Consider the following 14,797-nt stretch of genomic DNA (forward strand, 5'->3'; position numbering starts at 1 on the left):
GCGAGATAACTGCACTCAAACAGCATGAGTATTCACTGTCTGAATCTGCTCAGGTTTCTAGAAACAGGTGATCAAGTTACCTTGTAATATGATGACTATCCTTCCATTGTTCATAAAAAGAAGGATCTCTAGTACCTTTGTGCACCCATAAAGTGAATATATTGATACATGAACAAACCCAGAATAACATGGAGATGCTTTAATTGTAAGAAGTTGCTTCAGCTTTGAAAGGTTTCTTCTTTGCCATTCCTTCCCCAAATTCACTTATGTTCTAAATTGATTTAGCATGTTTGATGCCTGAGCTTGGTGCATTTTGTCATACGACTCTACTTATCAGGGTAAAGTTCCTCCTCCTCCTCCACCCCTAACAAGTCTTGTGCATTCATTAATTTCCAGTTTAAGACTAACTCTAGATTGAATTGGATCTCTTTATCACCCCCCCCCCCCCCCCGACCTCAGTAGTTTGTCCTGTTTTGATACATTCATGGGAATGGGGATGGAGTAGAAGAAGCTCTGTTCTGCTGTCATAATTGTCCTGGCTCCATGCCGGAGTCTGAAGTGTAAACTCTGTAGTTACTGTCCAGGCAATATGCTGTGCAGAAATGACCGTAGTAAAGGGGCAGTGAGAATTTTATTGACCAGCGTCTCATGCCTTTTACTTCTGCTATCCCTAACTCGTGCTTTCTTTTGCAGTATGAAAAAGCACATCCCTGTGAAGTGTCTTGCCCCTTAATTGCAGAATCTAATTTAAATTTGCCTCTGTTTTGAAAACTTTGTGCATTGATTTTTTTCCCCCCCCCATCTCATGGATCTTGGCTCTTCACTACTGACCACCAGTCTAGCACTCATCTCTTCCCTGTTTCTGTGTGTACTGTTGGTGCAAGAATCTTAACCTATGCAGATCCCACTACCTAGAATAATCTTTCTATATATCAATCTTTTCAAATCTCATCCAAAACGTGGGCCAGATTCTGGGCTAGTTTAAATCACTATAGCTCTTTTGAACACAATGGAACTATGCTGCCTTAGCCAGATGAGAATCTGGCCCCATATCAGTTTTCTCAGTTTCTTATACCATCTAGAATTTCTCTGTAGTTGGATTTAGCGTAACTCAAAGGTCCTTAAGATGCGGTTTATAGGACAGTTTTGTCCTATACAGTCTATCTCGTACTAACCAGGAATTCAAAAGGGCCAAAACCAGTGCTGAGGAGTAACTCTTCAGTGATGCTGAGCATCTTGTGTTGGCCTTATTGTATAAGTGGGGGAGCAGACAAAGTTATAGGTTAATGGATCTGCAAAAAGAACGAGGAGTACTTGTGGCACCTTAGAGACTAACAAATTTATTTGAGCATAATAAATAAATGTGTTAGTCTCTAAGGTGCCACAAGTACTCCTCGTTCTTTTTGCTGATCCTGACTAACACGGCTACCACTCTGAAACCCGTTAATGGATCAGGTATTCAAGTAATAATTCAGACTTCTCAAATGAAAAGGCGAGAGGGTGTGGCAGCAAGAAATGCCACAGCTACTGTGTGGGAGATGCAGATATTTAATAGACAATCTGTAGTGATCTTGATTATAAAGCAGTTTAGACTAAAGTTCAAGTTAAATCATATGTAGTGTTTAAATCAGTATTATTTGGTAAGTAAACTAATTTTGCATGATGTGGCACTATTCTCTTCACTTCAGTCAACCTCCAGTATTGAAACAAAAGGCATATGTCAGAGGAGTGAAGAAAAAGGAACAATATCTGGCTACTCTCAACTACAGTGAGGACCTTCTTCCCACTCCCCAACTCAACTATTTTGTGACTTTTATTTGTTCAGCCTGACCTTTGACCTTCCCATCTACCCCACCCTTTATATATTAGGAAAAAGTCAGTCAGTGAAATTAAAGTAAAAGTAGACCCTAATTATTTCAGACGATCTCGCTGCAGCTCACTCTCCAACGACAATGCAATATTTACCACTGGCAGCCATGAACAGGGTCTTGCTTACACTGCATCCTGTCTCTTTCAGATGTGAAAGCATTTAATTTCCTTCTTACATTTTTGTAATGTACCAATATCTAGCAGTGAGGGAGGCTTTACAGTGGCATTGCTGTAACTTCTTTGATGTTACAGCCAGAATCTTTAGAAATTGTCACTTCCCACGTCAATGAGCCTAGGGTTTGAAGGTGAACAAGCCTGTCTTTCTTGAAACCCTCTTGGATGTGTTACACACTGTCAGGTTATTCTAGTTTGTGGGGCTGGGGGGAACTTCAACCAATTCATTGCTTGTTGGATTTTTTTTTTTTTTTTCCTAGTGCATGACTCAGAGCATTCTGTTCAAACAGGGCATCACAGCTTGGGAAGCGTTTGCAAAATGCTTAATGGCATTCTTAACTCTGTCACTCCATCTTGTTTTGAAGCCCCAAGATGAAGCACTATTCTAGCACACTTCAGTATCGTACACTACCACCAGTAAATGTAGGTGCCTCTTAGTCATTTCAACCTTCCTAGTTTCCTCCTCTCTCTTCTTAATAGGAAAACCAAGGGGTGGCTTTTAGCTTGTTGAGGAAAGACCATTAAAAACTTATTTTCATATGAAGGATGTCTGGGTGTTGTCTGTCTTCAAGTACTTGCTGTAATACACTGTCAGTTGCTTTGCTCTGAACTCTTCTTTGGGGGTTTATAACAAATCTTGAGGGATACTCTAGAATAAGCTGATCTGTGAATCTCACATGCTGGGCCAAGGTGAGGGAATATATTGTATGCAGGTGAAGGTAGAAAGAATTTTAAGTCTGGAGGTGGTGGTCTAGCAGTTAAAATAGGGGACCAGGTGCCAGTGCTCCTGGGATGTTGCTCTGGCTGAGTGACTTCCCTCTTAGGACTATTATCCAGCCTACAAAATTGGGGTGGCTAGCCCAGGGATGTTGAGATTTGTTAGTTTCTCTCCAGAGACTCTGTAGAAGTACAAAATTACAATTACAAAGATCATTTGACGTTTCTAATAGTTGTAACTGTTCATTCAACCACCTCTCCACCCACTCCCCAGGCTTGCCTGGATCTTGTCAAAGTGTTCTCTTAATTCCAATTTAACTTTCTATTCAATTGATTAGTAAATACAGAAAGTGATGAGATCCTTCCTAACGAGACCCTAAATTTCACGAAAATGAAGTGCAATGAACTTCTGCTGTTGGTTTTAATTCAGTACAAGCCCTGAATGGGTGAAATTAGTTTGAAGGTGCAAAACACATGTAAATACTTAGTGTTATTAAACATGAGTGTCTGGCTGGGTTTCTGCTTTGTTCCTTACAGGGCACGCACCTTTCCGAAAATAATGCTGTGCTGACAATAGATACAGAACTGTAGGGCACACATTCATAGGGTTGCCTATTGCATATGTTAATCAGCATTCCTAATGCAATCTTTGTTTGAATTCTAGGACAATTGATTTCCTTATCCTTCCCCCACTATGAAGAGGAGTACCTCCAGCTGACAGTGAACTGGCACCCATGCCTTCTAATCCTTGGTCAGAACTGCAATGCCAAATGCCAATTACTAAACATGCTTTTGGGTGAGAAGCTGCTACCCACCACCAAAATAAGCAGCGAGGAGAACTGTAAGAGGCGGCGGATCCGCTTCACACATGGGACACAAACACGGATTAGTCTGGCGCTGCCCGGGCAGTATGAACTGGTGCATATGTTGGCAGCCCATCAAGGGCAATGGGACACAATACCAGAGGAGGACTTGGAAATCCATGGGGACAATGAGGATCCAGCACACCAGATGGCAGAGCTGGAGGTGACGCTGCCTTACTTGCTACTAAAGGTACTGATTAGAGACACACGTGTGGTGTTGTCTCTTATACTTGTTATATTTAGGCTTATCAGAAGATAGTTTATTGCACATGAAAATGTTAAGATATAAAACAATGTGAAGGAAGCTGGAAGAGGCAATATCTTCCCCCAGAGAAGCCTGGAAGTGTGGTGGTGATGTAACAGATAGGGTGTGTGTGCATACCTATGTTTATTGCCCTAGTCACAAATAGATCACTTTTTTTATTACTACTACCTATCTCAAAAGACAAATTTAAACAGATGCACCTTAAGCATCTCTTAAACCTGAAGGACTGCAGTCCCAAATACCTTCAGAATCTGCCTCCTGTCCAGAATGACTGTCTTCAAAGTATGACTTGCTGCACACCACTCATGTGTCAACCCTGTGGGCACAGCCTAAGCATTCCACATCCCAGTTCTGTGATGGGACAGAATGACTTGGTGTTCTGTAAGGGCTGAGTACCTTTCGCTCCCAGACAGCAGTGTGAGTTGAGAACTATTGGCATTTCCTAGGCTCAGGTTTTATAACAGAGTGCCAAACCAGTTGAGGCTTTTTTTGGGTGGTAACAACCACAGGTGTGTGTTTTTCCTGTTTGGTTAGAGCAGGGAACTGTGAGAGTCTATTCCTAGATTTGTCATAGCCGTGCTGTGATCTTGGGTGAGTCACGTAACCTCTCGAAATATCCTCATCCATAAGATAAAGATAATGCAGTCTTACCTCGGGAGTGTTGAGACTCCACAAATATTTAATAAATGCTTTTAAAGACAAAAGACTCACTGTGGCTTACGTTCAAAAGCATTTACCATATCGCAGTATATTCTTATTCCTAGAACACAATGTGGTGACTGGCAAATAACTGCATTAGGAGATACTGTAGTTTTATATCTACTCAATATCTGATCTGAGAAACAGATCAGATATTAAGATTATCAATGTACATCTACAGAACAATAAAATAAGTCAGCTAAGACAGTAATTTCCGTCAATGAGCTATTGATAACTTACAAACAAGTCTGGTGGGAAGCTGCCTTTCCTCACTTCCAACTCACAACATATATTGTATAAACCAGCCTACAGCTAAAGACAAAATCAGCCCATGAACATTGTTGGGTTTTCTTTTATGACTTTTTCCAATAGCCATGAGTGTTCATGTTGGAAAATGTTGTCGTGGGCATGTGATCATGTGATATCCAGTGGAGTTAAGCTTGAAAGTGTTGTCTAGTTTTAAATTCAAATATTTTACTTACTTATTTGGTTAAATTTTTATATAGGTCATCTGAGCACGGTGCTGCTCACAACCCTCTTGCCAATTTCTCATGCAAGTCACAAAGATCTTTGTTTGGCTTTGATTATATTTAGGACAAGTTAGATGAAAACAGCCACTCAGATTAACTTGAAAAGGATGGCGAAGTAAGGAGACCTCTTCTAGCGGAAGAGGGAGTTGCGGGGTGGGGGTTACTGCTAGCCTCAACTTGGGTTGAAGGCTTTTTTTAAAAGATGAAATTTCATGAGACTAAAAGCAGGGAAGATCAAACGTCTAAGAGTATTTATTTAATACACTGCAGCAGTGGGAGACTTTGTTAATGTAGATAAGGATCAGTTGACTAGGGATAGCTTTCTGTCCGTGTCAAATTATTGGGGCCTGGTCCGGGCCGGCCTTAGGGAAAATGGCACCCTGGGCCCCGCTGCCTCCAGCCAGTGCTTAATTTGCATTGAAAGAGATACTGGGGCTGAGCCACAGCACAAATTAAGCACTGGCTGGGAACTCTCCAGCCTCCCAGCTCTCAAGATGGCATACCAGAGAACTGCCAAGTGACCAGAAACTTATCGTACTGTCACATTCTGTGATTTGGGAAAAAAAATAGTTCAAAACGCTATACAGATCTTTCTGTACATTGTAAAAGATGCCACTTTGTAGAGTTTGTCTCTTATGTCTGCTCTGTCTGGCTAGTTGAATACAATGCCATGAGAGAGGATCATTTCTAGATCAGCTTTCCCTCTTGCTGGTCTGTTACAGATTTAATAATTTAAAACAAATAGTCTTATTTTACCTGTTTTATTTTTTGTATTTGTAATTTTAAGTGATCTAAAAGAGGACACTGTTCTGCACATTCCAGTAAAATAGGACGGACACTGCATCATCAACTATAGGAATTTCCACTATCCGTAGCTCTGGAATTGGAGTCTCAAGATATTAAGGCTTAAAAAACATATTCACAATAACCAGTCAAACAGAATACAGAACATGCAGTGCTTGCTTCACCAGGGTTCTGTTCTTACAATTGTATAATTTAGCTACCACTTAGCAACTTTCTATGTTAGCTAAAATGTATAAAGTGCAAAAACCATGGCATAAAGGGTATACATTTTGGACTTTGACTTTACATTGTCTGCTATTAAACAGTGTTTACAAAAATAATAATTTGATTAGGCTAATAAATATTGCAAAAGTGGATCCCAGTGCTTATTCAGAAGAAATTACCTTTATTAGGAATTAATTTTTAGGGAAATTCCTCCTGTGCAAACCCATGTGTTCTAGCTTTAATAACATTTTACATCTGCAGTGTGTCTGAGAATCAGCAAGAAAAACCTGCTTTCTCTCCCAACACATGGTGTATACAGGAGTCTGCCATATGTGATTATACTTCAGGATACAAAGACTGTATGGTAGAACATACAATCGTTCTTTATTCCTCTTGACAGCAGCAAAACTTAAACACGTTTGCAGGCAAAGCAACACAAATCTAGTGCTGCTCCAAAACTCTGAACTACTGAGCTACAGCGGGAGCTGGGGACAGATCTTGCAAGCTTCATGAGTTCAGTGGGATTAAGTGTATGAGTAAGGGCTCCTTTAATCTTCAAGGTTTCAGGATCAAATCTTTTGCTCCCACTGATCCGTTTTTGCATGCTCCCAAGAAAAAAGTAAGGGAAGGAGAGAACCCAGGCAGACAGATGGGGAGAGGGAGCCATCTTGTGCTAGTGCAAAGAAGCTGAGAAATGGTAGTCTCTGATAAAAATTTGAGTGTGATATTCCCCCCCCCCCCCCCCCCCAGGCATCTAATCTGAGAGGTATATCTGAAATTTGTAAAATATATTAACAATAATAACGAATAACCCTTTCTCCCATAAGACCTGCACTCCTCTCCTGCACCCCCTTCTCCCCTAACCTCTTCTGTGCCCACATAGAATCAGAATCATCTCCTCAGTCAGCTCCTGGAGTATTCTAGGATGCATTTCATCAGGCCCTAGTGACTTGACAGCTAATTTGTCTAAGTTTCAGAGTAACAGCCGTGTTAGTCTGTATCCGCAAAAAGAAGAACAGGAGTACTTGTGGCACCTTAGAGACTAACAAATTTATTAGAGCATAAGCTTTCGTGGACTACAGCCCACTTCTTCGGATGCATCCGAAGAAGTGGGCTGTAGTCCACGAAAGCTTATGCTCTAATAAATTTGTTAGTCTCTAAGGTGCCACAAGTACTCCTGTTCTTCTTTTTGCTAATTTGTCTAAGTAATTTTTAACTTGTTCTTTCCCTATTTTAGCCTCTGATCCTACCTCATTTTCACTGGCATTCACTAAGTTAGACATCCAATCACCACCAACCTTCTTGGTGAAACAAAGTAGTCATTAAGCACCTTTGCCATTTCCACATTTTCTGTTATCCCCCCCCCCCCCCCCAATTGGGTAATGGACTAACTAGTTTGATCTTGGTTTGTGCCTTGGCCTTTCTAATTTTGTCCCTACATACTTGTGTTATTTGTTTATATTCATCCTTTGTAATTTGACCTAGTTTTCACTTCTTGCAGGACTCTTCTTTAATTTTTAGATCACTGAAGATCTGGGTAAGCCAGGGTGGTTTCTTGCCATACTTCCTATCTTTCCTACACAGTGGGATAGTTTGCTCTCGTGCCCTTAATGTCTCTTTTTGAAAAACTGCTAATTGTCTTCAGTTTTTTCCCCTTAGACTTGCTTCCCATGGGATCTTACCTACCAACTCCCTGAGTTTGCTAAAATCTGCCTTCTTGAAATCCATTATCTTTATTTTGCTGTTCTCCCTCCTAGCATTCCTTAGAATCATTAACTTGATCGTTTCATGATCACTTTCACCCAAGCTGCCTTCCACTTTCAAAATTCTCAGCCAGTTCCTGTCTATTTGTCAAAATCCAATCTAGAACAGCTTCTCCCCCAGTAGCTTCCTCCACTTTCTGAAATAAATGGTCTCCATCAAGTTCTTGGAATTTATTGAATAATCTGTGTCCTGCTGTGTTTTCCCAATAGATGTCTGAGTAGTTGAAGTCCCCCGTCACCACCAAGTCCTGTGCTTTGGATAATTGTTAGCTCTTTTAAAGAGAACCTCAACCACATGAGGATATGGACCTGGACACACAGCACCTGACGTTGCTGCGCGCACGCACACACACACACACACACACACACACACACACACACACACCCAGCCCCCTGGGGGCGGGGGTTGCAGAGGAACATTTGGGGGTGTGTGTGAACAGGAACACCAGGTGCTCTGTGCATCACTGCTCACCCTCCTCAGGGAGGAAGCAGAGAGAAATCTGGGTGTCCCCCACGTCTCCTCTGAGTTTGGGGGGTAATGCCCCCCTACCCTTCCAAACTCCACCTATGTGTGGCGCTCCCCACTGTCACTCACTCCTCTGGGTGCGCCCCTGTCCACCGGCAGTGTGCATCTCTGCACTGTGCCTAGTGTCCCCTGACCACAGTGCCCTAGGTGGTAGCCCACGTCACTGGTCCTGCCTGGAGTACATAGAGGCTTTCTGAAATTCTTCAACCATTGCTCTAGCTTTGGTGGGCATGTTCAGCAGACTAGAGCCACACTGAGCAGAGGCAAGTGTGACAGTGGTAAAATGCCTGCTGGTGATAGACAGTAGTGCTGGCACATTATTAGAGCAATAAGAGGATTTACAAGAACGCTTAAAATAGACATAAGCTCTAATCTGCACCTCTGTAGCATGGCTCTTGCCAAGAAATTCCTGCTTACTTGGACTAGAGAACCAAAGCTAGTGAGCTGCTAGTAACAGTTGCATGCTGGGGGAGATCATGACTTTAAAGCGTAGGTGTCCACACTATGGTTACTTTTTACCAGAGGCACTGAGCGTCCCAGTTCCTGTTGACACCCACTGAGCTGAAGGAGCCCAACACTTTTTTGAAAAATCAAGTTGCAAATATACCCTCGCTGTAGCTGCTGCCGATGCTATTCCTGATAGTCTCATTTTTATTTTATTTTTTATTTTTTTTAATAATTAAACTCCTTCCTCCACTAACAGTGTGTTTTTTATCTAGATTGGTGCTTACAGATCTTTGTGCCAAATATTTTGTTAGTGACACCATCTCCCCCTTACTAGAGTCACTGAAGAAACATTGTGCTACTATGCTGTAAAAAATTAGAATGGGCTTGACTGTGGTGTTGCCTTATGGACTCTGAACGCTTGCTTACTAGACCTATATTTGAATTCAGTAGAACTTGTTCTGTATCTGACTTAGATATTTCTCATAATGGTCCTAACCTCTAATTCTGTCTCTTAAGACGTTTACCAATAGAATTCAGTCTTGATCCTGGAAATGCTGACACATCTATTGCTTGTAATGGATGTTGTGTGGGTTTAAAAAAATCTGGGCAAGATGTTTAATTACATAGGCAGGTTTGGACCGGGCACTTAAACCATGTCTGTTTCACTTTTCTATAAAGAACAAAGTGGATCTTAAGCGACAGCACATCATAGAAGGTTCTGTAAGGCTCTGTAGGAACACAGCAGATCTGGAGCATTATGCAGTCAGCACATGTTAAGCAGTCTTAACGTGTTAACCTATAGCTTGACAATCTTTGGTGTTTAGGATAGGATTTGCTACCTTTTTCTGGGTTACTAAAGGATATCCTAGCTGAAATAAACATCTTGCTTCACAGAAAGAAGAGCCAGGAATCTGACTCTATGTGGGTATGGTGGTTTGGGAGCACAATTCTGTGCTGGCAGGTATATTTGCTCTTAGGCATATTTATAATGTAACTGGTCCCCCCAAAACCCCACATTTGGCAAAACTATTCTACTCCTTGGGGATCACTTGTACAAAGGAATGCATCTGAATCACGGAGGAATAATCAATGTAACCAGACAGATTTATGGTGAAAGTAAACACTTGTTAATTTTGCTGAATCAATAGTGCTTAGAGGTTCCAACTGAGATCTCTGAAATATTGTGCATCCCAAAGAAAAACATTAGACAACTAAAAAGCACAGACTGAAACTTCCTTTATACCCTGGATCACAGATCAGTCTTGCTTTGTGCTTTACTCTTAGTGGGGTGATTTTCTTACCTTTTGAATGCAGGTGGAGTCTGAGGCTTGTAGGTGCTTACAGGAAATTCCCAATAAAAATGTAAGGAAACAGTACTTGCCACATGCGGTCAATACTTTCCGTTTTATCTCTTTATCTCGGGTAACAAAAGTAGGTGGGTCAGTAACTTCATTGAATTGGCTTTGCTACTGCTGCTTGTGCACCAATGCAATGCAGTTACGTTTGAATTCTCCTCACCATTTGTCCGTTACAGGTGGCAAAGAATGACTGCCTATCCATTTGGTGTTGGTTGTAAAGAACATTCTACGCAAAGGCTCTGAAGTATACGTTGGTTTCCTGTCTTGTTTCTGAGACCAGTTAAGATGTTTGGTTTTGACTTTCTGTGTAAAACCCTAAGGGGATGTCTACACGGCAAAGAAAGACCCTTGGTGGCAAGTCTCGGAGCCTGTGTCAACTGACTCAGGCTCATGCTACAGGGCTAAAAATAGCAGTGTAGAAGACATTTTGGGTTGGGCTGGAGCTTGGGGTCTCAAACCCAGCAGTGGGAAGGGGTCTTGGAGTCCAGGGTCCAGCCCGAATATCTACGCTGCTATTTCTAGCCTTGTACCCAAGCCCAAATCAGTTGACTTGGGCTCTGAGGTTTGCTGCCACGTTACCTTTTGCAGTGTAGATGTACTCTATATGGCTGGATTCTGGCTGAGCTGTTCCTCCCAACCACAATCTAGCACTGCTGCAATTAAGCTTGACTGAGGTGCTTTTGCTGAGCACCAGAATTAAATGTCTGAGAGCTGTTCTGTTTAGGTCTGACCTGGGTTCAGTGCTAGAGGTAGGGTATTCTCAGAAGTACAATCACTGTGAAATTCCTATTTCCTTCCACCCGTATCCAATTAAAACTAGAATCTGGGTCTTGTGCTATGCTCTGAATGTCATTACTTTCAGATTTTTTTCCTGGCTTAGAGTGATCTCTCTCTCTCTCTCTCTTGATGGGGCAGGTTCTGTGGCTTTTGCAGTAGGGTAAGAAGTCTAGTGTTAAACACCGTTCAAACTGTTTCGTATCTCTTGAGTGTTATCTGTAGACTTTTTTAATTGGCCCTTTTACTGATGGAAGAACACAAACTTTCCATAGTGGAGCAGGATTCCTATTAATGACACAGACAGTCTTTATCCAAAGAAACAAAGTAGCATGGACAGCTTGTATTTGCAAAGGGTGCTGTCACAGAGTGTTACTGTCAGTTTTAGTTTAGGGTGCTGGCCTGGGACTCAAAGTTCTGGGTTCAATTCCGTAATCTGCCATATGCTTAGTGTTACCTTGAGCAAATCATTTAATTTCTTGATGCCTGAAGTCTGTGTTCAATGAGGATAATAGTACTTTCCTACCTCATAGGGGTGTTGAGGGTAAAAGTATCAAAGATGGTGAGGTGCTCTGGGTGTATAAATACCTCAGATTTATAGCACAGTTGTGTAATTTGTCCCTAGCAGCATCTGATTTATTCACCTAGTGATTGCATTGATTGTTTGTGCTCCGTGGTGGATCTATTCTTGGAATCAGAAGAGTACTGGACTTGAAATACTGAATTGAGACTTCGAGTGGATAATGCTTAGTGTGACTCAACAGCAAAAGCTTGGTTAACAAAGGATCTCCTCTGAGCACCTCTAACTACAAGTCTTTCCCCCAATAAATGGAAAATGAAACTGTCCCAGGTCTAATAATCTGGGGTAGGGTCATTTTGGAAGCAGCAAATGAGTCTCATTCTTAGATGAATAGGAGGCAGGTATATGAGAATATGGCAATCCTCTGCCAATTTTTATCCTAAAGTACAAGGTAACTGGCTGTGTCCCTGAAGATCTTTATCCCGGTGCAATAAGCTATTTAATTGTTTCTCTTCTTCATTATGTATTGTCTATAGTGTTTTTCCTTTTACCTGTATTTATTATTTATTTAGTACTGGGGCTAACTTCTGCCCTTGAATAGAGACGTACAGAATTTAGTCCATAGAAATATGCATAGGCTGTCAGAGTGAGAGGAGAATGGAATGCCTTTTTCCTAATTGGCTATTTTGTATTGCAGTTCTTATTGAATAGGTGCTGTCAACATATGTTGGGCAATATTCGCTCAAGAAGCAGAATTGTAACCCAGATAGTTGTGGAGTTGGTGTTTAGGTCTCCAAGTGTTCAATAAGTCTTGATTTTAGACAGGGTTTTAACTTTGGGAAAACATGGATGTAATTATTTGACAGTAATGTATTTGAAGCTTTTGCCAGATACAGCAGCGCATACTTACTGAGAGCTCTAATTTAGTGAGAACTGCTTAAGGTTCCAAGATATTTCCATAGGTGTACATGCTGCAGGGCACACACAAGAAGACTAGATTGCTGCCTTGAAGAGTTTGTAATCCAAGTTTAAGAACATACAACCGAATAGCATATGGAAATATTCAGAGAAGTGCTATAAATTGGGGTAAATTACCTCCTAACCTCATTTGTTTGCTTCTACTAATGTTGCCGGAAAACCCTACAAGGTCTCTGCTAAAACAAGGACCAGTTGCTCGCACTGCATTTCTTCTCCACCCCCCCCCCCCGCCCTTCTCCCACCCCCCGTCTCCTAGAGACAGTACTAGCTTCCTCCTTTGTTTATAGTCATCCATGTGAGTCATCTTTCAATGTGAATATTGCAGAATTGCCCATCCAATTTTTCTTTAATTTGTACTTTTGTTTAGCTACGGGCTTGGGAGTCCCATGACAGGCTTAGTTTAGCAGGCAAACTGCTGGCAAGACTTTTTTCCCCTCACCCTTTAAAAAAAAAAAGGGGGGGGGCGGGGAGACTACTCTACTCAAGTCTTTCACTTGACTAAAAATTTAGTCATGTATTTCTCCCCCACCCACTCTGAGCTCAGAGTAGCTCCTTCAGGTGCACAGTGAAGATCTCACTTATGCCTTCACTTCTGGATTATTTGGGAGAAATTTTGAACTCTTAATAAAGTAGCATCCAGAATTGTGATCCTTTCAGCCACACCCAAAGGGGCATATTTAACTCTTCATCAAATGTAAAGGAAGTTTTGTTTCAGAGCTGGCCCTTCATTGTAAGTTTTTAGTATTGGCATTTCCAAGTTGCAGTGCCAACCAGTGGCGCACCAGGATGCAGGACACCTAGGAGCAATCCATTTAAAGCACTGGGCAACTAGGCACTCGCTAAATGGAAGCTGTAAAAATGCATGCATCATGATTAGCTAGTTAAAATTGAGCTGTAACTTGTTCTCTTTCGCTTTTGTTAGCAGAATTGTTTTGTGCCTCCTCTTTCCCCCCCCCCCCCCTCTTTAAATAGGAAACTACTACTATTGGAAACAAATAATACTGAAATAATGCTGACTAGGTGAATGTTTACTCAAAAGCTCAAAGGGCTATGCATTTGATAAAATCATGCTTAAATTAAATCTAAGGCTGAATCAACCCCCTGTGGACAAAGGCAAGGTATCCTACCTAGGGCTTCTTGAATACCCCAAAGGGTGACAGTATTTTTGCTGCCTTGCACCTCTTTATCAAAGGATCTGAAAGCATCTCACAGATATCAGAACTGTCTGATTAACCCTCTACACCTGAGTAAATTGCATCCATTAGAGTGAGATTTGGCTTCAGTACAGAGGTAGAAAATGAGCTGTACTGACAATCTCATCTCCTCCTCCAGCACTTCACCTCCTGTGTAAATAATCTAATTGTCCAAATAAAGGTCTGGACTGAACAAGTGAAAGTGAATCTTAAACTGCATCCTTAAAACTGCTCAGCTCTAGGGCCACCAGCCCTCCTCCCACAGCTCAACCCTGAAGATGGAGTCTAAGAAGCTACTTCAATTTTAAAAAAAGGAATGTTTCTCACCTTTGCCTAGTTCTTGTGTTTCATTATGACTTTTCATGGTCTAATGCAATACTGATTGGGTTTCCAACACTGCAGGGCAATACTGAAATTCAAAAACTTTTCACATTTATATGGATGTTAAATTTTGTTTCTTGTTGTTTTGTAGTTAAAAAGAGAGATGCTTTTTCTTGGGCCTCTACTGCTGGAGTGTTTTTATTTCTCATCTCAGGGAGCACTTCACCCCTAGCAAAAATCTCTAGGAACATTTTAAAGGAGACGCCTAGAATCTCAGATTCTGTGGAAATGAGTGACATGTCCTCCACTTGGTTCCACAGCAGAGAAACTAACTGGGATACTTTGCTCGTGGCTTTTAAAGACAACACCATTAAATCAAATTGAAATAGTTTTGCCTGGCTATGTAAATGCATTTCCAGTTAATTTAAAATTAAATCTTTTTTTCCTTTCTAAAATGGTGATACTGTACATTAGTCAGTTATTTGTAGCACAAGCCCAGGGCTGTGAGGCAGTTCATGTAATGAACTATGTCTGTAAACATGAAAACTGGGGATCTGTATTTCTGAGATTGGAGAACCTTGGAGTTGCAATCAAAGAAACTGAAGTTCTTACTGTGAAGCTTTCTCCAAAGAATTTCATGAGTGCATCTGGATTTTTACATGCAGTTCTGCCACTGGCTTCTCCAGCAGTCTGCATACTGTGCCAAACTCTGATGTTGGAATGGAAACCTAAGGATCTGTTAACATTTCTTCTTAGTTGAATCTCCAGGAAAAAAAAATGTACTTGCATGAG

At 41.4% G+C, this 14,797-nt stretch overlaps 1 protein-coding gene across 4 annotated transcripts in view; it reads left to right on the plus strand.

The window, feature by feature from the left end:
- Positions 1–14,797, plus strand: part of DSTYK (dual serine/threonine and tyrosine protein kinase) — a 58,951-nt gene that overhangs the window by 16,433 nt on the left and 27,721 nt on the right. For all 4 annotated transcript variants that reach the window (XM_054027130.1, XM_054027131.1, XM_054027132.1 and 1 more), the window contains exon 2: positions 3,425–3,813. In XM_054027130.1, coding sequence (XP_053883105.1) covers positions 3,425–3,813 — 389 coding nt within the window. The remainder of the gene's footprint in view (positions 1–3,424; positions 3,814–14,797) is intronic.

The sequence above is a fragment of the Malaclemys terrapin genome, chromosome 4 (assembly GCF_027887155.1).
Source record: "Malaclemys terrapin pileata isolate rMalTer1 chromosome 4, rMalTer1.hap1, whole genome shotgun sequence".
NCBI classification, from domain to species: domain Eukaryota; kingdom Metazoa; phylum Chordata; order Testudines; family Emydidae; genus Malaclemys; species Malaclemys terrapin.